General features: G+C 44.0%; 2 protein-coding genes and 1 pseudogene across 4 annotated transcripts in view; all 3 read right to left on the bottom strand.

Annotated features, from left to right (window-relative positions):
• Positions 1-1,562, bottom strand: part of Tom1 (target of myb1 membrane trafficking protein) — a 35,982-nt gene extending 34,420 nt beyond the window's left edge. The window contains exon 1 of the mRNA XM_090328593.1: positions 1,435-1,562. Coding sequence (XP_090184719.1) covers positions 1,435-1,486 — 52 coding nt within the window. The 5' untranslated portion in view covers positions 1,487-1,562. The remainder of the gene's footprint in view (positions 1-1,434) is intronic.
• A 3,449-nt stretch (positions 1,563-5,011) lies between these two features.
• Positions 5,012-24,554, bottom strand: part of Hmgxb4 (HMG-box containing 4) — a 32,095-nt gene continuing 12,552 nt past the window's right edge. For all 3 annotated transcript variants that reach the window (XM_090328590.1, XM_090328592.1, XM_090328591.1), the window contains 6 exons: positions 14,170-14,251; positions 12,341-12,405; positions 11,072-11,177; positions 9,207-9,376; positions 7,818-7,940; positions 5,012-7,162 (listed from right to left, as the gene is read on the bottom strand). In XM_090328590.1, coding sequence (XP_090184716.1) covers positions 7,118-7,162; positions 7,818-7,940; positions 9,207-9,376; positions 11,072-11,177; positions 12,341-12,405; positions 14,170-14,251 — 591 coding nt within the window. In that variant the 3' untranslated portion in view covers positions 5,012-7,117. The remainder of the gene's footprint in view (positions 7,163-7,817; positions 7,941-9,206; positions 9,377-11,071; positions 11,178-12,340; positions 12,406-14,169; positions 14,252-24,554) is intronic.
• On the bottom strand, positions 13,553-13,674 carry LOC150067486 (small nucleolar RNA SNORA40; annotated as a pseudogene).

Genomic DNA, 24,554 nt, shown 5'->3' with positions numbered 1-24,554 from the left:
GAACAATTGCTCTGTGCTCTAAGCTATTAGGCTGTAGCAACATTCTCTTTGGTTAAACATATTTCTTTCCTAAGAAAGATAATCTTTCAGGTAAGAAGAGACGTTGAGTTTTCTATAAGCAGAGCCCAGTGAGCCTCAGAAATATGTGGTTGGCTTTGAAAGCTAGATTTATTTACTTCTTTTTAAAATAGGAAGTTTCAAATAGAGAGAGGAGATGAAAAGAGAGAAGAGGGGAGGAAGAGGAAAGAAGAACTGCCTTCTCTTTTCAGCTCCCAAACAATGACTCACTGTGGGGTGTGCACCTGTGCTTCAGGGCGAGTCCTGCTGTCCACGGACTACTAGACCTCAGGAGAACCAGGAGAGCTGTGGTGGCGATTATAACAGAGTTGGGTGGCACACTGTAGGGAGGTTTGGTTTCTAAGACATAAGAGCGGAATTTCTGTCTAAAAGATCTAACATTGCCAGGATGGTGTTAGGGGGCCAAAAGTCATCAGAAGGATGCACAGAGAATTTTACAGTGCTGCTCGGAGGGGGACCACACCCAGACGGTTCCTGAATGGTGGGTCTCGCTTCGTTTTTTTCAGTGCCAGTAACGCGCTTTCCGCCCGGTGGCTCCCGCCGGTAATTCTAGCGGAGATACACGAGGATCGCGGTTAGCAAGCCAGCCTGGGCGGAAACCTCCAGGAGCCTCATCTCCAATCAACTAGCAAAAAGGCAGACGTGGAAATGTGGCTCAGGTGGAAGAGTGCCAGCCTTGAGTAAGAAAGCTCAGGGACACAGCGCTCACTGGGGGGGCCGAGAGGGCGAGGGAGTCCCGGCAGGTGGTCGGTGGGTGGGGAGGGCCAGTGCCCCAGGGGACGGTCGGCGACAGAACAGAGCCGGGCGCATCCTGAGCCCGAGAAGGCAAAGCCCGCTTCCCGGCGCCGCGGCCCGCGCCCAGCCGCCCCGGCGCCCGGCCTCCTCCGTCTCTCCGGGAAGGGACTGCAGCCCTTCTCACGTATCCCTGACCTGAGAGCAAGGCGGTCCAGGAAGCGGCCTGCACGAGCCTGGCGGCAGGGCCACACGAGCGAGCTGGGCAAGGGGCGGCCGACGCCCGCTGATTCCCCCCCACTCAGTCCCTTTAACCCCAAAACTTTCTCCCTCCACTTGGGACCCCCCAGCACGTTCGCATTGGCAGAGCCGCGGTCACTCGGACCCGCCCCCTCTCTTTAACTATTGGTGACCATTAGCATCCATCTCCAATACAGGTCTCCTAATGGCCCGTGCTTTTGTCAATCAAGCATGGGCGGGAGAGTGGGCGGGGCCAAGCGGAGGCGCCACAGGCTAGCCGCACCGCCCTCACTGCTTTTCCGAGTCTCGACTGGAGATGTCCCAGGGGGTCTGGAACTGGCACGTAGCACTGCCGCGGAGCTGTGCGGGGCCCCAGGGACTCACCGATGCGTTGTCCCACTGGAGAGCTGAATGGGTTTCCCAGGAGAAAGTCCATCGTCGCGGCTGCCACTACCACCAACCCCAGGAATCAGCTGACAGCAACCGCCAGCGCCGCCGACCCGTCACGTGACTCGCCGGACAGCCCGCGGGGAGGTGCCGGAGGGGGCGGGGCTGGCGCTGTGGTGCGCAGCTACAGGTCCCGCTCCAAGGCGAGGAGGGCGCGGCTGGCGAAGGGCGAGAGCCCTGGGCAGCCCCTGGGCGGTGCCGTGTGACGTCAGGCAGGCTGTGGGGCGGGGCCAGAGGGCCCAGGTCTCTAAGCCACGCCCCGTCCGGCCACGCCCACACGAGCTCCAGCGTGACTTTATTGGCTAGATCGCAAAGGTCCACCCAGGTAGATGGAAGGTGGGGCTCAGGCCGGGCCGATTCAGCTCCCAGTATCTTCGTCTTCAGTCCTTTCACTGGCGGGGGTCTCCCACTGCGTGTGACAGCTTCCCTGCTCTGAAGCCAGCATGACACCTCTCTTTTACAGCCCAGATTGCCAGGAGTGAAGGGCTGGGTTTGTCTCTTGAGAGCATTAAGCCGACTTAATGAACTGCGGTTGGGGGCCAGCGCTCTGCAAGACTTTACCAGGTCCGGCTGTGATGCCAACAGCGAGCTCTCATTTCTTGTGTATACTGAAATTAGATCAATCACATTTTTTAATAGATAATTTTTATTTCACGTAAAGCTATTTTTTGCCAGTCCTGGGGCTTGAACTCAGAGCCTAGGCACTATCCTTGTTAATCACATTTTTTTTTTAATGGTCAGAGCTTCTTTATTTGAAAAAAAAAAAAAAAGCTGTGAACCTTTCTGAAAGGAAGAGAACAAGGCAGTGTACAATTCTGTTTATATCCTTTGGGATTTTCTTGAATCTCAATTATAACATTGGACTCCCAAATCACTTTCATTCTTCCCATCTGTGATTCTAGTATTTTCTTCAGCCATCCTGAAGTGCAGTCAGATGACACCCACACACTAGATACCTGATCTTTTGGTTATGGTTCTTCTGAAAAAACCCACACTTGATGTTTTGCTAGTTTGCCCATTTGCGGGGTAGTTTAGGATTTATTGATCATGATGTCTGAGCATTTTAAATCTGAAAGGCTAAGTTGGCTTTGCCCAAATTGTGGATGATGGAAACCTTAAAAGCAAATGCCTTGTGGGATTAATTTGTGTGTTTATTTCTTTGAGCAGTCATGAAGTCAATATTCTCACTGTACATTATAAAAAAGTGCTTTGGAGTGTACAGAGAATGGGACCTGCTCTTGTCCTCACGACTCGTTGTTTGGCGAATGCTGGAATACTGTGTCTGCTTTGCTCACCATGACGTAACACAACGGCTAGCAGAGGAAAATTCAAACCAGTGTATCATAACTATTTGAGTATAAAGAGTGTGTTATGTACACCGAAGATGACCTTCATGTTAAATACTTTCTCAATCTTCATTTAAACATACTGCTTGATGGTATAGAACTGAACATGAAATTGTGGATTCTTCCATTTAACCTTGAAGGTCTTCATTCTAGATTGTCCTTTTGCTCAGAAGTGTAGACAAAATGGAAGATGATTTTTCTTTTTTTTTTTTCTGGTCCTGGGGCCTTGAACTCTGGGCCTGAGCCCAGAGCTCTCTCCCTGAGCTCTTCAGTTCAAGGTGAGTACTCAGTCACCTGAGTCACAGTGCCACTTCTCATCCCCCACCCCCAGTGGTTAATGAGTCTCATTGACTTTGATGCCCAGGCTGGCTTTGAACCGTGATCCTCAGATCTCAGTTTCCTAAGTAGCTAGGATTATAGGCATAAGCCACCAGCAAAAATGGAACATAGTTTTGAATTCTAAACACAAATTAAACCTGAAAGTAGGCTGGATTGGAAACAGTGTAGTCTTTGGGGGAGGGTGGGCTATAATTGGGCATTGCCACATAACTTTCTGCTAGTTACATTTGATGTATGTAAGTCCTTCTCAGTCACTGAATGATATGATAGGGGGTCTCTTTCTGGCTGTCTCCCCATTAGAAATTAGCCTTTTATTTAGTCAGTCGTGGGGCTTGAACTCTGGGCCTGGACGCTGTCCCTGACCTCTTCAGCTCACGGCTACCACCCTACCCCTTGAGCCATAGCACCACTTTTGGTTTTCTAGTGGTTAATTGGAGGTAAGAGTCTCATAGTCTTTAGTGCCTGGACTGGCTTTGAACTGCAATCCTCAGATCTCAGCTTTCTGAGTAGCTAGGATTACAGGTTTGAATCACTGGCAACTAGGCAAAAAAAAAAAAAAAAATTAGCCTTGAAATGCCAACTTCCCATATACCCAATATTCCTATCATTATTAAACACTCATGTTAGATTGGCTGGCTGCAGGGGTGGAGACAGGTAACAACCCAATATTTTACAGACATGACTTTTTGGAAGCTCCTCAAAGGTGAAGTGACCTGCCCAAAACACTGATAAAGGGACAGAACTGAACACAGCATGGAATGTAGCAGATGTAGACTGATGGGTATTTTCTTGATTTAGGCCAGCACCATAATATACATCATTTCACTTGCCAATAAGTAGAGCCACAGCTATCATAGTCCCTGGTTTTACAACTTGCAAATGAGAGCAGAGAGCTTTGACAATGTAAAATTAGCAGAAACAGTAAGATGTCAGGAAAACGGCTGAGATTAGAAATTTAACCTCTATTTCAACTTTATTTACTTACTTACTTAGGGCCAGTATTGGCTTTGCACTCTTGTTTGACTCTTAAGCTTCCTGTTAGTGCTCAACCACTTGAGACATACCTCCATGTCTGGCTTTTTATTTGCTGGTTAATTGGAGATAAGAAGTTTCTGGGATTTGTTTGCATAGGCTGGCTTTGAACCATGATCCTTAGAGCTCAGCCTTCTAAGTAGCTAAGTTACAGGCATGAGTTATAGGTGTGAGCCACCAGTGCCTGGCATTTATTTATTTAAAGAAAATTATGAAGCCAGGCACTGGTGGCTCATGCCTGTAATCCCAGGAGAATGAGATCTGAGGATCACGGTTCAAAGCCAGCCTGAGTAGGAAAGGCTGTGACTTTTTGTTGCTGTTGGCTGTGGGACTTGCACTCTGGGCCTGGATATTGTCCCTGAGCTCTTCAGTTCAAGGCTTCAGCTCAAGTGGTGCTGAACCACAGAACCACTTCTGTTTTTCTGGCAGTTAATTGGACATAAGAGCCTCAAGGACTTTAGTGCCTGGGCTGGCTTTGAACCATGATCTTCAGATCTCAGCCTCCCGAGTAGCTGGGATTACAATGTGAGCCACTGCCCCCGGCTTAAAGCTGTGAGACTCTTATCTCCAATTAATTAACAAAAGTTGGAAGCAGGACTATGGGTCCAAGTGGTAGAGCACTTGTAGCCTTGAGAAAAAGAGCTCAGGGACAGCACCCAGGCCCCAAGTTCAATCCATACAACCAGAAAAAAAAAGGGGGGAAGAAGGAATTATGGTAGGGTAGTGTGTGAAAAACAGGTTTCATAATTTCATGGCAACTATTTTTATGTAAAAGACAACTGAGACTGGACTACAAATATTAAAAATGTGATCTTTAATAATGTAAGTACAAAATTTTGCTTCTTTATACAATGGTAATGGGATTTGGACCAAACCACTAGGATTTATTTAAAAAACAAAATAAAATGATATAAAACTGCAAGAAGGCCTGAATCCAAAGTTTTTTTTTTCCTCTAATAGTACCAAATACCACAAGGTACAGATTATTATACAAATGTGTACAAATCTTAAATACAAATACCATAGGGCTGGATTTCAAAGGAAAACAGTAAAAGGCAAGTCCTGACCAGGATATTAGGGACACATACAACTGACAATGGCAGGACCGACTTCTTCCTGCAGTACCCACGTCTTCCTGGCCCTGCGTACCCAGTTGTCCATCAGGAAGCTGCATGGACACTCGGGGGGCATGGTGTAGGATCTTCTCGATCTTAGTTCCCACACATGCCTTTCCTTTTGTGTTTTCCCCATTCAATCTCAAAACTCTGGCTGAGAAAAAGGCTGAACAACCAGCATAGCCTTGGGAAGCTGAGTGACAGGTCTGGTGGGGAGGCAGGAAGGAACTAAGTGGGATGCAGACTGGCTGCACCATCCCCAGACTCACTGTGATGCCATCTGTGCCGTTGAGGCTAGACCAGGGAAGAACATGCTAACTTCCAAACTTAGTTCAGTCAGGGTCTTCCATCAAGCTTAGAAATCACCCCAGTGCTCCTTTTCTGCTGGGAGAAGGTGTGGTTCTTTGGAAATCAGGGCGTTTTTTTTCCTTTCACTTTTAACATTATTGTTTCATTTGTTGGTACTGGGGTTTGAACTCGGGGCCTCGTACTTGCTAGACAGGTGCTCTACCACAGAGCCTTCCTGCCAGCCCTCACTTCACATTATTGAAGGCCATGAAGTTCCTTCTAGAGTTAGAATCCTAACATAATAACTCCTTTTTGAGGTATGCCTTGAAATGCAGATGATTTGGAATTTTCAGAACAGACCAGAAGAAGGGAGGGAGAAATGACAAGCCTGTATGTTCCACATGCTGCTGCTGGTGGAGGCTTTTGTAGTTAAATTATCTATACAGAAATTTACAGGATAAATTAAAATCTAAGAAAATTCAGAGTTAAATATACATAATTAAAACACACATTCACACGCACATATAAATAGACCTACATGAGAACTGAGTACTTCTTTTTTTTTTTGGCCATTCATTTCCATGTGGAATGTGGAATGTTCCTATCTGCCCACCAGGGGAACTGACAAGATGAACCCAAGACCCATCCTGGGCAAGACTGTCCTTCTATCACCACCTAGCTAAGCAGCGGAGTCTAGGGATTTGGTGGCCAACCCATTGCTGCCAAGGAAAGATACCAGCTCTTGGCTATGCAGATCAAATATCCTAGCAGATTCACTGGGTGACTCTGACAGCTTTGCTCACTTCAAGGTAACTCATTCTTTTTTTTTGTTGCTGTTATCAATCTTATAGCAACTTGGCCTCTACTGAGACTGGCAAGGGTACCAATGCTTACAACAACTGAGACCCAGAACCTGGATAGCCGGACTATAGTAAAGCCCTACTCAGCCTACCTAGGCCAGGTTTAAAGCTCCAGTGGGAAAGGTCTTAGCACCTCCCCCCAGGGCATTTCAAGTTGAAAGGCTTTGGACTCTTGGTCAGCTGTCAGCATCCCAAAATCTTTCTTATTACATTTCTGACTGTAAGACAGGTAAGGCAAATGGTCAGTGATGAGTCTGGAGGTACAACTGAGTCTGGAAACAACAACAAAAGTCACACTGTAGCTGTCCATAAGGAGATGTGTGTGCACCCAGAACAAGTCCCTAGGCCCCTTACACTGATTTTTTTTAAGGCAGATTTATCCACAAGAGAAAAAAGAATCCAAGCCCACATTCATGCCGAAGTTTCCTTGTGGCTAAACCTTTGCCCTTCCATAAAGGTATTAAAAGCAAAGTAGTTACAGTCCTATGTATATACTGTACATTATATATATATACACATATGTATAGATAAAAAACTTAAGAACCCATCCCCAGACGAAGGGGCCAGCGGAGGGGTCTGAACAGTCACGTCTATGCAAGCCAGTGGAGGGGCAGAAGGGCCAGGTCCAGGGTGGCTGGTGTCACAGTCCAGGCATGATGTAGGCAATGTTGTCTAGTGTGTTCGACTGTAAAAAAGGAGAGTGGGTGAGAGCTCCAGTGTGAGCGTGGTCCTCATGAGAGGGGCGAGTGGAGTCTTCTGTTAGGCTAGGGATTTTTCACGCACGTCTCCATGGATTTCAGTGACAAAAAAACAAGGCAGAGCACTGGGCACTGGTGGCTCATGCCTGCAAACCCACTCAGGAGGCTGAGACCTGAGGACTGGTTTGAAGTCAGCCTGGGCAGGAGAGTCCGTGGAACTCTTACCTCCAATTAATCACCAGGAAACTGGAAGTGGAATCATGGCTCAAAGTGGTAGAGTGCTAGTCTTGAGCAGAAAAGCTCAGAGACAGTGCCTAGGCCTTGTGTTCAAGCTCCACGACCACCACCACCAACAGAAAAGAGGCAGAGAGCCCATGCCAGGTCTTTGTATGGAGATAAACAAACAGGAAGACAGGAGTTATGCTGCCTCAAGGGTGAGATGCTTTCCAAGAACCACGGTAGGAAATGATCTGTTTTTAGATTTACTGAAGACACAGCATACATCTAATAACCAAGCACCATGTCCTGCAGATACTTTGAAGGGAGTGCCACATGCCACTAAGCTCCGGGAGTCTACTGACAGCACGCACCACTCCCAAGGGGCCCGGCTCTCAGTATCCAAGGAGAGCAAGGAAAACTCACCAGGACCTGTTTGGGACAGCCATTCAGTTCAGGTAGTTGTGTGGTCAGACATGCCAAGGGACCGAGAGCACAGATAATGGAATCCAGAAGCACTGACAAACTGCCGGAAACTGCCACCATGCCCTGCAAGAAGAAATACGCTTCTGATGTTCTCTTCATTTTCTGCCTGACTTCCTTAAAGGGTGTTGAAAGTCCCCATTCCTTTCTATGTCCTCTTATAGTTACTGGTGTCCTGAAACAGAGCGACTCTCAATAAGTATTCTTTTGTCTTGTTTGTTTGTTTCTTTTTTTTTTTTTTGGTGCTAGTATCAGGGTTTGAACTCGGGACCTTGCACTTGCTTGGTTTTCTTGCTAGGCTGGTTGCTCTACCATTTGGGCTATAACCTCTAGTCTATTATTTTTGTGCTTATTTTTTTTTCAAATTTTCAGTAACAGTAGTATTTATTTTTTTAGAGAATTTATTAACGTTGATTTTTACATCGTATTTTAAATGACAAGTTTAACATACAAGTGTTCAAGGAGGGAATCTCTATTTACAATCACTGTGTGCTTACTTTTAAATAAGGTCTCATTTATGTTTGGATCGGCCTGGACTGCAATTGTATTATTTTCACTTCCTGCACACCTGGGATAACAGGTGCGTGCCATTACACTTGGCTTATTGGTTGAAATGCAAGTCTCTCAAATGGGCCGGTCTTCAAGTGCCATCCTCTTGAGCTCTGTCTCCTGAGTAGCTAGGAGCGCCAGTCCCTGTACTGAGTTCTCCGTGTAAAAATGGCTTCAGTAGTCATTCTTAGTAGCTATTTTTTGGCTTAGAACTGAGAGTTAATCACCATAACCCTGAGTTAGCTAAGGGGTAGTACAGTTAGAAATGGAATAAGGTAACAGAAATGGAATGAACCAGCTTTGCAGGGTAAGTGATTTTGAAAACAAAGCTTAAAAGGGCAAAGATGTCTCTTGAGCACCTGACGCTGTCTAATTCAAGTGCATGGTAATGAGGAGGGGGAGCAGCACATGTCTCCATTTGCTACCTACTTGCAAACTAGGAAACTCCCCTATACAACCTAGGCTGCTCATCTAAAACCTGGAGGGAACTGCAGTGAGAAATTCCCACTCCTCGAGGCCCACAGGTCAGAACGGCAGGGGACCTGCATTCATCTTTTCCATTCCAGTTCTAAGTTCTGTGTGTGGTGAGGTTTGCACACGATGAGATTAGGATAAACTCTGAGAGCCACTAAACAGATTCCAAACCGTGGCTGTTCCTCTTACTGGTATGTCTTTACTCAGTTTAGCATGACTAGTTAGTTGCTCACTGAATGCTCATGAAAGGAGTCAATGCATCCCAGCACCGTGAGGACCAAAGGCATGCTGCTGAGAGTGGGGGCCCACCTCTGTCTCCTGCAGGCGGTGTCCAATGAGGCTGAGGGACTCCCCTAGCAGCTGGAGGTGAGCCGCGACATCGATGGGCTCCGTCTCAGGGGCTTTGGCAGGCGAGGCTGGGAGCAGCATGGTGGTAGGTGGGGACTTCTTTGGAGGTGACAGTATTCCCACAGAGGAAGCTGAGAAGGGGAGGGAGGAAGTCTGTTGACAGCCTTGAATATCACAAAAGTCCTGGCTTCCCCTTTTTATGAACTATACCAAGCATTCATAAAATGGCAGTATGTGGGACCCATGGACCCAGAGCCCAGGACCTCTTTTTCTGTGAATCCACAATAGTTTTCCTTTTTTTTTGGTCAGTTGTGGGACTTGAATTCTGGGCCTGGGCATTGTCTCTGAGTTTTTCAGCTCAACGCTACTGCTCTACCCCCTTGAGCCACAGCACTATTTGCCATTTTGTAGTGGTTAATTCGAGATGAGTCTCATGGACTTTGGCGGGGTTGACTTTGAACAGCAATCCTTAGATCTCAGCCTCCTGAGTAGCTAGTATTACAGATGTGAGCCACCACGCCTGGCTAAAATAGTTTTCAAGCCCCAGGACTGGCAAACTCAGGACCTAAGCAATGTTCTTGGGCTTTCTCAAGACTAGTGCTTTACCACTTGAGCCCCAGTGCTACTTCTGGCTTTTCTAAGTATGTGGTACCAAGGAATCGAACCCGGGTCTTAGTGCATGCTAGGCAAGCACTCTACCACTAGGCCAAACTCCTGACCCCCTAGTTTTACATTTTTAAAGAATTGTGGAACAAAACAATGTATTATAGGACCAATGATGCAGATGGCATGCAAAAGTCATACTTAATTTTGCCTCTATTTTTTTGCAGTACTAAGGACTGAACTCAGGGCCTTGCACTTGCTAGGCAGGTGCTCTATATTTGAGTCATACTTCCACTCATTTTATCTATTTTTTTTTTTTTTTTTTTTTGGTTTGAGTGCTGGGGGCTTGATCTCAGGGCCTAGGTGTTGTCCTTCAACTTTCTTGGTTGAAGCAAGTACCTTACCCCTTGAGCCACGGCTCCACTTCTGGCTTTTTGCTGGTTAGCTGGAGAAAAGTGTCAGAGACATTTCTGCCTGGGCTGGCTTTGACCCAGGATCTTCAGATCTTAAGCTCCCTCTTGAACTAGAATTACAGGAGTGAGCCACCCACACTTAGCTCTCCATTATTTGAGGTAGGGTCTCACTTTATATACTGGGTGCAAAATTTCTACTTGTGCTTCGTCATGTCACTGGGGATGACAGACATCTCCCACTTTCCCAGCCTGTGCTTTCTGGTAGCTGGGCACATACCACCACAAGCCATTGTTAAGACTTGTATAGTTTTAGGTCTAGGTGGGCCTTAAGCTGGAATCCTTATCTCAGCCTCCTAGATTGCCAGGATTATAGGCAGTAGCTGCAGTGTCTAGGTACTTCTAAATTTTTACGAAAAATGTTACACGAACTCCAAATCAATTTTCCCCATTGAATCTTTTTTTTAAATTTTGCAGCCTGTATTCAGTAACAGTGCCTGCTTCTAATTTGAGCTGCTCTTCCAATTTCCTAGAAAGGAATTAAAATTTATAGCACTTCAGAGGAAGAATCAAAAGCCTGGAGGGAGAAACAGTGAGCAAATGCAGCAGTGGTGCTCACCAGACACAATGTGGAAAATGAACTGTGTGACTTGTGGGTGGGGATGGAAGGGAAAAACTGGGAGAGAGCGAGGGAAGGGGTGACACTGTCTCAAAGAAATGCACACTTCACTGGACTTATTGTAATCTGTCATCACCTTTATAATTACAACTTAAAAAAAAGAAAGAGCCACAAGTAGGGGATGTGGCTGTTACCTCTGACTTTCACGCAGCCTTCCAGGCCCGATGCTTTTCTTTTCACAGTTGTAGCCTCAGCTTTGTTCTGTTTGTGCTGCAGGTACTGGGCCTTTTGCTTCCAAATCTGTAATCAGATCAGTGCACAATGAATTGGAATAAATTAAGAAACACAAAACAAAAAGGAAAGCAATCACAGAAGAAAGGGGACAGTGGGAAGGGATGGGATGGTTAACACTAACTTTTGGGTGAAGGTTAATGAATTGGCTCTGCTGACACCTGTTTTGATGACTTGTGTTTCAAGGCCCTCCTGCTCACTATTTGAGATACAATGCAACCCTTTTATTTTGATTTTGTTCTTGAAACAAAGCCTATTGTTACTGCGTCTTCTGGAATGGATTAAATTTATAACTCTCCTGCCTTTATAAGTGGGATTACAGGTATGCCTGACCCCTGCCATCTTAAGTGGGGCTGTCCTTTTAGATCATGAAAGGCTGGTAAACTGGGATTACAGGTGTGCCCTACCAGTGCTGGAGCTAATAAACTGCCATCCTAAGTCAGACTTTGGATCACAATAAGGTTGAAACATAAACTATAGAGCAAACATCTAGATCAATATGATATCCATGTGGTTTCAGCATTTTCTCAAACCTGCTGGTGGGCAGCACCAATAACGGGTAATAATGACAGGTAAACAGCGACAAGAGGTGGTCAGTCTTCCCAAACTACTTCCTATCATCCGGTAGAAGGGGGCTGTGCACATGTTTTTTGCTAGCCTCAGACCACAGTCTTCCTGCCGGTACCTCCTGTGTAGCTGGGGTTACAGAAAGGCCTACCTACATTCAACTTGTTCTTTGAGTTAATATGTCACTGACTTGTGTGCGCGGTGTGTGTGCGCGTGTGCCTAAAATTAGGCTCAAACTGTAATCCTCCTATCTATCTCTGTCTGAAACAAAATTTATTGGCTAAAGTATGATGCTCAGTTTTCAGATCATAGCTGACTAGTGTTTGTAGTAGAGGGCTGTGACATGATTTTCTTTTAATACTTAAACCTCTATCAAAGTTTGGTCTTTTTTGAGCTCAAAAGAAAAGATACAACACATAAGACAGTTATACTTTGCCATGAGCAATTCAACCCTGATACAATAATGCCCTGTTGGGATGACATTTTCTGTTGTGGGTATATTTTCTTTGCACTAGTCCAGTGTTGTCTGGCTGACTGTCTATAGGAGACTGATATATTTTAGAAGGCAGAAAGCAATGAGAAACATGTTTGAGGTGAATACGTACCAGCTTGTCCTTTTCTGGCAACTGCTTCCATACCTCAGCCAGTTTTTTACTAAGTTCTCCAAAATCTGACACAAAAAGAGTAACAAAATAGGATTATATTTAGGCAGACAGAAAAATTATGGGAGCAAAAACTAGAAAAAGCGTCTTGAGGATCAGATTAAAATATTACATGGCTTTCAGAAAACCAGAGGACTCAAGACCCCATCCTGTTTCCTGTGTGTCTTGGGCGGGAAGTGGATGGTCTGGTAGTCAAGAGCCAGTCTCAGACCCACACACATCAACTCTCTGTTCTCACAGTACAAAGCCTTCCAAGTTAGGTTAAATACCACATGTGACATAGAATTTGACAACAGAAGTTGGTTTCCCCCCCTCAGATTTCTGAGAGATCAGAACTGAAGAATGATTTCCTTATGACAGCCTAGAAGCAACTCTCCAGTGTGTAAGGATTTTTTTTTTGGCCAGTCGTGGGGCTTGAACTCAGGGCCTGGGCGCTGTCCTTGGGCTTTTCTCAGGCTAGAGCTCTACCATTGGAGCCACAGTACCACTTCCAGCCTTTTCTATGTATGTGCTACTGAGAAATCAAACCTGGGTCTTTGTGCATGCTAGGCAAGCACTCTAACGCTAGACCAAACTCCTGACCCCTGTGTAAGGAGTTAAGTTCTGTCAGGTACATTCTTGGTACCTCACAGCACTGTGGAGTGGGTGGCTGTCTTATACTTTCGGTCAGTGACATTTATATGGCTAAATGACCTGTGCAAGGTCTGTGAAACAGAGTTTTCTCATTTCATGAACTTGACAAGTACTGACAACATAACACAGTCACCTAGTTATATATATATATATATATATATATATATATATATATATATATATATTTTTTTTTTTTTTTTTTTTTTTTTTTTTTGCCAGTCCTGGGCTTGGGCTCAGGGCCTGAGCACTGTCCTTGGGCTTTTGTCAAGGCTAGCACTCTGCCACTTGAGCCACAGCACCACTTCCTGCCTTTTTCTATGTATGTGGTACCGAGGAATCGAACCTGGGTCTTTGTGCATGTTAGGCAGGCACTCTACCACTAGGCCAAACTCCTGGCCACCTAGTTATAATTTTATTCAAGGGGTGGTTATTATTATTATTTTAGCTTTGACATCAATTTTATTCTCAGAGCCAACCTGCATGAGTTAATAAACCTCCATCATTGCCAACTATTTCAGGAATCATGTTTGTTCTTACAAGTACAAAAAGCTCATACTCAACAATGAGTTCTGGGTTGCAAAAGAGGATTTACTGTTTGTTTGCATGTGTCCATAAAGCTTTGTTACAAAGTAAACACACACATAAGTGCTATTGAAGGCCAGTTTAAAGAAAGGGTTAACTGCAGAATGTTGGAAATAAACTACACATTCGTGTGTTTATCTGTGTACTCCTCTTCTCTGCTTGGAAACAGATCTCAATGTGTAGTCTACACTGGCCTCAAACTCATGATCTTCCTGCCTATCTCCTGAGTACAGGGATTACAAACATATGCCAACATGCCTGACTCCTAAGAACGGTTTATAAACATTTAATTTTATACTTTTCTCTCTTTTATCAGTTTAAGAGATATGTATAGAAAGCTCAACTCTTTTACTGGTGGGGTAAACTAAGGGAAAATCTAAAAGGATCTGTAGCCTGAGGAAACAAATGATATTTGTGCTCTAAGACTATGGGAAGAAGTTGCCAGCTGGCTGAATTAACTGATTATGTTGCTTCAGAGATACAATGGGGAATTAAAAACAAAAACAAACATCCTAAAACACTCCCAAACACCTCTTAAGTAGTAGAAAGGGTCTTACCTATGCCGGGATGGTCAGCCACAATGGTCACGCGGTACTCTTTACAGAACACCTGGTAGGCAGACATGTTCTTCTTTTTTGGCTAGTGCCACAAAGAGAACAGAACAGGAAATCAGAGGATGAGAACTCAAGTGCAGGACCTCCTATTCCATGGCAACGGAACACAAAGGGCAGCCATGCTCTTGCATTTAAAGGAGAGTTCCCCAGTCCTAGCCAGCTTTCCATGTTTAGTCAGAGATGAACACACACCAATGCTCAGTTCCCCATTATTTTTCCACTTGTTGCAGCTACATGCCAGTTTTCTGTGAATCCACTCACTCTTCCTACATCCCACCCCATGCTGCATGCTTCTTTCAGAACTGAGTGCTAAGACAATCTACCCCACACTCTGTTGCATATCTATCTAATTTGATCATCCTTGAAAACTAGGATCCATAAACTTTCCTTCTCAATTTGGGCCAGGAATCCAACAGCCAAGTCTGTATTCTTTTTTGTTTTTCTGGTTTTGATTTTGAATCTTACAATCCCAGGCCTTTTTCTGTTCTTCGTTCTCAAACTATGGTTTTATTTATTTATTTTTGTTTACGTGGTACTGAAGAATCGAACTCAGGGCCTCAGTGTTCTAGGCAAACTGTGTACCCACTAAGCCACATTCCCTGCCCTGTCCTTTCTTATTTATCACTATTTTCTCCTCACATGTTGGTGACTCAGAGTGAGAAGCAAATAACTGAAGACTGCTTTGTATAAAAGCATGTCCGCCAGAGTTCAAGCCCCACAACCCCCCCCCCAAAAAAGGCAGCAAATTATTGACTCTATTGCCAGGCACTGGTGACTTACATCTGTAATCCTAGCTATTCAGTAGGCTAAGATCTTAAGATTGAGGTTCAAAGCCAGCCCGGACACAAAAGATGGTGAGACTCTTACCTCCAATTAACCACCAGGAAATGGGAAGTGGTGCCGTGGCTCCAGGGGTAGGGTGGTAGATTTGAACTGATGAACTCCGGGACAATGCCCAGGCCCAGAGTTCAAGTACCACAACAGACAAAAAAACAACAACAACAAAAACTGGGCATGGTGGCTCACCCCTGTAATCCTAGCTATTCAGGAGGCTGAGATCTGAGGATCAAGGTTCAAAGCCAGCCTGGGACACAAAAGGACCTGAGACTCTTATCTCTAATTAACCTCTAGAAACAGGAAGTAGGGCTTGGCTCAAGGGTAGGGTGGTAGCCTGGAGCTGAAGAGCTCAGGGATAGCGCTCAGGATCAAGCCCCATGAGCCACAAAAAAAAACCAAAACGAAAAAAAAGAAGAAAAAAAAGCATGTCTGTCCTTTACTGTGTTAGGACAATACTGAAAGCAACATACAATTTATTCCCATTTTATTTATTTATTTATTTATTTATTTATTTATTTATTTATTTTTGCCAGTCCTGGGCTTGAGCTCAGGGCCTGAGCACTGTCCTTGGACTTTCTCAAGGCTAGAGCTTTACCACTTGAGCCTCAGTACCACTTCGGCTTTTTTTCTATATGTGGAACCCGGGTCTTCATGCATGCTAGGCAAGCACTTTAACCACTAGGCCAAACTCCCGGCCCCCCATTTTATTTTAAAATTATCTTTGAGTAGCTATTCAAAGGAGTTTCAATTCAACAAATCAATTTATAAGTACAATGTATCTTGATCAATGTTACCAATGTATGATTGTGTGTGTGTGTGTGTGTGTGTGTGTGTGTGTGTGTGTGTGTGTGAATTCTGGGGCTTAAACTCAGGGCCTGGATGCTGTCCTTGAGCTTCTTTTCCTCAAGGCTAGTGCTCTACCACTTGAGTTCCACTTCCAGCTTTTTGGTAGTTTAATGGAGATAAAAAATCTCCAAATCTTTCCTGACCAGGCTGGCTTTCAACTGCAATCCTCAAATCCCAGCCTCCTGAGTAGTTAGGAATACAGGCATGAGCCACAGCGCAACATCCAGCAAATTCTTATGTCCAATTAACCATCATAAAGCTGGAAGTGGAGCTCTGACTCAAGTGACAAAACACCAGCCTTGTGAAAAAGTTAAGAGCACAAGGCTCAAAGTTAAAGACCTAGTACTGGCACACATACATACATACACAAAAAGATTACTTTATAATGTTAATCTATAAACTGTGTTTTCTGTATAGTTTTTCTAAAGACATTAGAAACTATGCTTTCCCCATTTGCGATCATCCTCCTCCTAAGACATCCCTTTCTCATGCTGCAGTTACTACAATGATACAAATTATTCATGCTTTAGAAAGCTACAGGAACTACTGCTTGCCTTAAGAGTCATGTTTTATGAGGAAAACTCAACAGACCATACAATCCTGGTCTATAACATCAGAGGTGCATCTTGTTTTGATAAAGATTTGCTTTTTGTGCCACCTTAGTTCTTACATCTGTTTTCTGAGTAAGTATTCCCAGAAACCTACAACTGAGCTTTTGTAAGCTGGTGGATGGCTCTAACAACTCCAGAAGGACCTCTGAACTCCCTGAAGGAATGGAAACCTCCCTGGAGCACTGTTCAAATACTTTCACTGGATGAGACAGTACTCGCTTGGAAAATGGTGGCATGCTTGCTAAAAATTTAATTTAAAAAAAAAAAATGAGTACTGGGGCTTGAACTCTGGGCCGGGGTGCTCTCCCTGAGTTTCCTTTGCTCAAGGCTAGTGCTTTATCATAGCTCCACTTCTGGCCTTTTGTGGTTATTTGCAGATAAGAGTCTCATGGACTTTCCTGCCTGGGGTGGCTCTGAATTGCTATCCTGAGATCTCAGCCTCCTGAGGAGCTAGCATTATAGGCATGAGACACTGGTGTCTGGCTAAAAATTTAATTTTAATTGGGTAAGGGCAGATATATTACTGTTTCCTCATTAGTTTGGCATAAAGTTAAATGGAAGAGTAATGTGTGAAAAATTAATTTCAAAATCTCGGTAATTTTTACAAAATGGCTTGTCTATATGCCTTGTGAAAAAAAATTATTTATTTATTTTTGCCAGTCCTGGGGCTTGAACTCAGGGCCTAAGCACTGTCCTTGGGCTTTCCCAAAGCTAGTGAACTACCATGTGAACCACAGCACCACTTTTGGCCTTTTCTGCATATGAGGTATTGAGTAATCAAACCCGGGGCTTCACGCATGCTACACAAGCACTCTACCACAAGGCCATGCTCCTGGCCTCCCCAATTTTTTTTTTTTTTAAGTAAAAATCTTTACACCTGGTATGTGGTTTAGTGGTAGAGTCCTTACCTAATATGCATAAAGCCCTGGGTTTGATTCCTCAGTACCACAGAAACAGAAAAGGCCAGAAGTGGCACTGTGGCTCAAGGGGAAGAGTGCTAGCCCTGAGCAAAGTCCAAGCCCTGAGTTCAAGTCCCAGGACTGGTCAAAAAACAAACAAAAAACCTTTATTTCCGAACTGCAGAATCAATCTCACTACTATTGACATTATAATGAGAAGCATAGAAATAATATGTGCGTAAAAGATTTCATAACTCATTTGGCCATATTAAAACTTGCAACTGGGTGTGAAGTGGCTCATGCCTATAATCTTAGCTCTTCAAGAGGCTGTGATTTGAAGATTGAGATTGCTAGCTTGGGGAGGAAAGTTCCTGAGATGCTAATCTCCAATTAAACCAGCCAAAAGCTGGAAGTGTAGGTGTACCTCAAGTCCCTGAGCTCTTTAGCTCAGTGGAGCAACATTACCACTTCTGGTTTTCTAGTGGTTAATTGGAGATGAGTCTCATGAACTTTGGTGCCTGAGCTGGCTTTGTACTGCTATCCTCAGATCTCAGCCTCCCAAGTAGCTAGAATTACAGGCATGAGCCACCGGACATGGCAGAGCACCAGTCTTGAGTGAAAAAGCTAAGTGACAGTGCCCAGGCCATGTGAGTTCAAGCTCCAGTACAGGTACATAGAGACACACAGACATAGAAACCAATCCTCCAAAACAAAGAAACAAGTAACAAAGCATTTTAATAATGTTTTCTAAAACATAATACAATACTGTATATGTTTAAGCTCCCTATCCCTAGGCCACTCATATCTATAACCAAGTTAAAACTACCTTAAAAAAATTAATTGGCTGGGTATGGTGGCTCATGCCTGTAATCCTAGCTATGAACAAGGCTGAGATTTGAGGATTGTGGCTTAAAGGGTTCAAAGCCAGCTTGGGCACTAAAGTCACTAAAGTCTGTGAGACTCTTATCTCCAATTAACCACCAGGAAAAAGGAAGTGGGGAAGTGGTGCTGTGGCTCAAGGGATAGGGCAGTAGCCTTGAGGTGAAGAGCTCAGGGACAAGGCCCAGGCTGAGTTTAAGTCCCAGACCAACTGCCAAACACAAACAAAAAACCACAAATTCCCAATTAATGCTAGTTGGGAACAGTGGTTTACATTTGCAATTCTAGGTATCTAGGAAATAGAGATTAGGAGATCGCTGTTCCAGGTTAGCCTGGGGGAGAAGTGTTTGTAAATTTTACCTGAACTAACTGGTGTGGTGCCATGTACTTGTCATACCAGATATATGGGAAATTTAAATAGGAGGATTACAGTCCAATAGCCAAGGCATAAACTCAAGATCCTAAATGAAAGCTTGTCAGAGCAAAGAAGACGGGTTAGAGTGTCTGCCTAACAAGTGCAAAGTCCTGAGTACTGCCAAAAAGGTAATAATAATAATAATAATATTTAATCAATATACTGGATGTAATTTCACATATAGAAAAAGGAAGCCTTCCTCAAACTTCTTACCCAGGGGCTTTATTCAATTACACAGAAGATAAACTAGAATTTAGCAAATACCTTCTGGGTGTGGTGGTAGAACAGTTAAAAGAGTACATCGTGAAAGCCCCACAAAAATTAAAATTCAGGGTCAGGAGCATGGCCTAGTGGTAGAGTGCTTGCCTGGCATGCATCAAGCCCTGGGTTCAATTCCTTGGTACCACATACACAGAAAAAGCCAGAAGTGGTGCTGTGGCTCAAGTGGCAGAGTGCTAGCCTTGAGCTGAAGAGCTTAGGAACAGCACACAGGCCTTGAGTTCAAGCCCCAGGACTAGCAATTGAAAAAATACTAAAATTTAAAGTTTCATCACCTTGCCATGGCATACACCAAGAATTTGATCCTGAATAAAAAAACATATGAGAAGTAAATAGCTTTTCTGATGTATGATATTGAAAGCATGTCAGTGACAGGAGGGAACAGTGGTAGGTGCTTGTAATCCCAGTCTGAGATGTTGAGACAGGAGGACTGTTAAGTTCGCAGACAGCCTGGGCTACAAAATGAGACTTTTACTTTAAAAACAAAATCGTAGAACAAAATTTAAAAGAAGCAACAGCACTCCACCATTCACCTATTAATGTACTATCGACACTGGGAATACAGCCAAGAGAGAAGCATCTAACAGATAACACAGATAACAGTGGCTTTGTAATAAAATACCATGCTATTTCAGGGAAAAGACTAGGGTGCTACGGGAGCATATAATAGGAATACTTCACCAAATCAGAGTCAGAGGAAGCCTTGTAGGGGAAATGACACTTAAATTTAATCTAGATCTGAAAGCTGGGTAGAATTAGACAGATAAAATAATTAAGAGTGTTACAGGCCGAGGGAACGGTGCACTCATCCGATGGTAAGAAATGGGAATGAGGATGTCCAAAGCTGAGGTTTTGTGTCAGCCATTAAAGAGCATGACTCCAGGTGGAAGAAGCAGTTCCAGTATTTCCAACACTCAGGATTATGGAAATACACTGGAGAAGAGCAAGGGAAAAAGGAAAAGAGTATCTGGAGGCTGCTCCAGGGACAGGGAGCAAGCAGACTAGACAGAAAGGAAAAGAAAGGTGGTAAAGTAGAGATCAACAGAGCTGAGTTAGAATCCAACCATAAATGACTAAGACTTGTGCAAGTGGCTTCATCTTCCTGAGCTTCAGTTTCCCTCGAAGTAAAAGTCGGAGGGCTGTGGATATAGCTTAGGGGCAGAGAACTTGCCTAGCATGTGAAAGGCCCTGGGTTCCATCTCTAGCACAGGGGCTAAGGGACACAAAAATCTTTGGACAAGACCAAGGCGGGAGTCACCCAGCAGCGTTTTACACTTCAGGAGGTACCCAATGATGTTATTTTTGTGTGAAGAAAGAATTTCAGATGGCCCCATGGTTAATAAGGAATCAGATAAAGGAGTTACGACTCTGTAAGTTAGGTAAGGAACGTAATGCTTCTTGGACCATGTCATCCCTTCCTTTGCTTTCTCCCATTTTCCTGCTCTGGTTCCTACCCAGATTTTTACATAGTGTATATTAAAAACTATGAGTGGGGCCGGGAGTTTGGCCTAGTGGTTAAAGTGCTTGCCTAGCATGCACGAAGACCCGGGTTCGATTCCTTGGTACCACATACATACAAAAAAAAGCCGGAAGTGGTGCTGAGGCTCAAGTGGTAGAGCTCTAGCCTTGAGAAAGTCCAAGAATAGTGCTCAGGCCCTGAGCTCAGGACTGGCAAAAAAAATAAATAAATAAAAACCCGAAGTATAAACAATATCAACAACAAGATGCATGTTTCCATTTCCTGGAATTTGTTTTGATAGTGGTATTTTATTTTATTTTAAATTTTTTAATTTTTGCCTGTCCTGGGGACTGAACTCAGGGCCTGAGCACTGTACTTGTGCTTTTTCCTTAAGGCCAGCTCTTTGCCACTTGAGCCACAGCACCATTTCTGGCTTTTTTCTATGTATGTGGTACCGAGGAATCAAACTCGGGTCTTCGTGCACGCTAGGGGAGCACTCTACCACCAGACCAAATTCCCGGCCCATGGTAGTGGTATTTCAGATGTTCAGAGGAGTTATGCCTTTGGGCTCCTCTCCTACTCTTAGTCTATATGTAATTGCATAGTGGCTCCCATGACTTTGCTCCCTGGTGGACATGTCCTCAACTTACACATGCATAAGACTATTGAACACAAAGGTCATTAGTCCTAGGATAATAATCCGTTACAAGGCAAAGGGGATTTTGCAGCGGTCATTAAGATTCCTAGTGGGTTGAATCTGAGTCAGTCTAAAGGGAGAATATCCTGATTGGCCCTGACCTTATCAGATGAGCCATTAAAAGAGATAAGCAGGCCATTTTGTAGAAAACAACTGATTCTAAAATTTCTGTAGAGAAACAGAAGACCCAGGATAGCACAGCACTGAAGAAAATTAAAGGAGAAACACCACTTGATTTCAACACTTATTGTAAAGCTACAGTGATCAAGACAGTATGGAACTCAGAAAAACAAAACAAAACAACAAACAAGCTGGGTGCTGGTGACTCATGCCTGTAATCTCAGCTACTCTGGAGGCTGAGATTTGAGGATGAGGCTCGGAGCCAGCCCTGGAGGCTGAGATCTGAGGATAGAGGCTCCAGGCTTGAAAGTCCTGAGACTCTTATCTTCAATTAACCACCAGAAAATCAGAAGTAGAGTTGTGGCTCAAGTGGTAGAACGCTAGCCTTGAACTGAAAAGCTGAGGGACAGCATTTAGGCTCAGAGTTCAAAGCCCCATGACAGACCAAAAAACAACAAACAAACATACACAAAACAAAGAAACAAACAAAACCCAACAATTTTAATGGAGGACCTAAAAACAGACCCAAATCAATCTAGTCACCTGGCATTTGGTTAAGAAGCAAAGGAGTAATACAATGGGGAAAAATTGTCTAGTCAACAAATGGTGCTAGAACAAATGGATATCCACAGACTGGAGATTGGGCATTACAAAAAAAAGAGGAGAGAGAGAGAAAAAAAAAAAAAAGAGAAAAAAAAAGAGAGGAGAGAGAGATCTAACAACTTCCAACATCCTTCATGAAAACAGTCTCTCAAAATGAATGACTTAGACATAACTACACACGAAACTGCTGGTAGATGATTCAGGAAAAAATTGTGACCCAGAGATTAATTGATCACTTTTAAGATTCATGAAACTAAGCTGGGTATTGGTGGTTTATGCCTGTAATCCTAGCTGATAATCCCAAGCATCTGAGATCTGAGGACTGCAGTCTGAAGTCTGTGGGGCAGGAAAGTCCAAGAGACTCATCACCAATTTAGCCCCCAAAATACTAGAAGTGGAGCTAGAGCTCAAGTGGTAGAGCCTTGAGTGAAAAAGCTAAGGGGCAACACCCAGGTTGTGAGTTCAAGCCCCAATACCATCATGAGAAACAAACTTTGAATGGCAAAGGAATGCAAAAGGCATTCTCTAAGGAAGACATATAGATCATAAACTAACATGAAAGAGAAAATGCAAATTACACTGAGAATGGCTAAAATACAGAATGATGACAATGAACTCTGATGAGGGTATGGTACCTTCACATTCACTGCTGGTGAGGATGCAAAATGGTTCAGGCAGTCTGGAAGACTGAAGGTTTCTTATAAAAAGAAACCTTGTTTGGGGCTGGGAGTTTGGCCGAGTTTGCCTAGCATGCATGAAGACCTGGGTTTGATTCCTTGGTACCACATACATAGAAAAAAGCCAGAAGTGGTGCTGTGGCTCAAGTGGTAGATCTCTAACCTTGAGAAAGCCCAAGGACAGTGCTCAGGTCCTGGGTTCAAGGCCCAGGACTGGCAAAAAAAAAAAAAAAAAAAAGAAACCTTGCCTTGCCAGACAGTCCAATCCTTCAGTCCTTTGTTTTGGTTTTTACCCAAAAGAATAGAAAAATTCATCTTTACATAACCATTACATTGATGTTTATAGCAGCTTTATTCAGCCCCCAAAACTTGAAAGCAACCCAGATGTTCTGCAGCTGGTAAATATATGAACTGTGGAACAATTAGGCAATGGAATATTACTCAGAGCTGAGAGAAAAACTGAGTGATCAAGACATGAAAAGATATGAAGGCAACCTAAATACAGTTACAATGACAGAAGCTAATTTGAAAAGGCTATGCACAAGGATGAAAAGACAAAACGAAAAAGATGAGTGGCCAATAGAGGAGAAGATCTTCAGGGCAATGAAAAGCTCTGTATGATCCTAAACTAGGAGGTACCCATCAGTGTTCAAATCCACAGAGTGGACAGCCCAGGAACACACTCCACGTAAACTACTCAGCCATAACAAATGTGGTTGCTAGGGATGCTGATAATGGAGAAGGCTAGAAGAGTGTGAGTGTGTGTGTGGGGGGGGGGTGGCGGTATGGGGAAGTATATGGGATATGTCTGTACTTTCTTATCAGTTTTGCTGCACTCTAAAAATAAAACTATGTGCTACAAAAATGAAGTTATACAAGCTTCCTGCTAGTTTTGGGGACAAAGAATCCTAGCACCCAGGAGATACAACAGGAGGATCTCAAGTTCAAGGCCAGTCTGGGATACATGTGGGAATTTGTCTTTACAAAAAAAAAAGTGGGGCACTGATGGCTCACGCCTGGAATTCTGGCTACTCAGGAGGCTGAGATCTGAGGATTGTAGTTCAAAGCCAGCCTTGGGCACTAAAGTCCATGAGATTCTTATCTCCAATTAACCACCAGAAAATCAGAAGCATCACTGTAGAGTGCTAGCCCTGAGGTGAAGAGCTCAGGGGCAGTGGTCAGGCCCAGAGTTCAAGCCTCACAACCGACTGACCGAGTCCCCACCCCCCTCCCCCCAAAAAAGGAGAGAGAGAGAAAAAAAGAAAGAAGAAAGTTCCTGAAATATTTCAGATATAATAGAAACCATGTTAAACTATAAATCTAGGGCCGGGAGTTTGGCCTAGTGGTAGAGTGCTTGCCTAGCATGCATGAAGACCTGGGTTCGATTCCTCGGTACCACATACATAGAAAAAAGCCAGAAGTGGTGCTGAGGCTCAAGTGGTAGAGCTCTGCCCTTGAGAAAGTCCAAGGACAGTGCTTAGGCCCTGAGCTCAAGCCCAGGACTGGCAAACAAACAAACAAACAAAAAAACCCCCTATAAATCTAGAAAAACCAACCTCCTCTGTCCCCCACCCCCACCCCAAGAATTTGCTGGCACCGGTGGCTCACTCCTGTAATCCTAGCTGCTCAGGAAGCTAGGATCTGAAGATTGTACTTATTAAGGTCAGTCTGGGCAGAAATGTCTGTGAAACTCTAATCTCTAATTAACCAGCAAAAAGCTAGAAACAGAGCTGTGGCTCAAATGATAGAGCACCAACCTTGAGTGAAAAAAAAAAAAAACAAGATAGAGCTCAAGACCCTGAATGCTAACCTCAGTATTGGTATGTCAAAAAGAAAGAAAGGAAAGGAAGAGAAAAAGGAAGAAGAAAAAGAGAAAGAGAGTAGAGAAACAAAGAGAATAGGGTAAAATTGGCTGGCCTAAATGAGACAAAGAAAATAGCAACAAGCCATTCATTTAAATAGTAAAATACATACATATTTGAAGTATTCTTACTGGTAAGCTAGTC

The sequence above is a fragment of the Megascapheus bottae genome, chromosome 2 (genome assembly GCF_031878675.1).
Source record: "Megascapheus bottae isolate mThoBot1 chromosome 2, mThoBot2.hap1, whole genome shotgun sequence".
In the NCBI taxonomy this organism is placed as follows: domain Eukaryota; kingdom Metazoa; phylum Chordata; class Mammalia; order Rodentia; family Geomyidae; genus Megascapheus; species Megascapheus bottae.
Note: the sequence above shows the minus strand (reverse complement) of the source record. Positions and strands in the feature narration are given on the sequence as shown.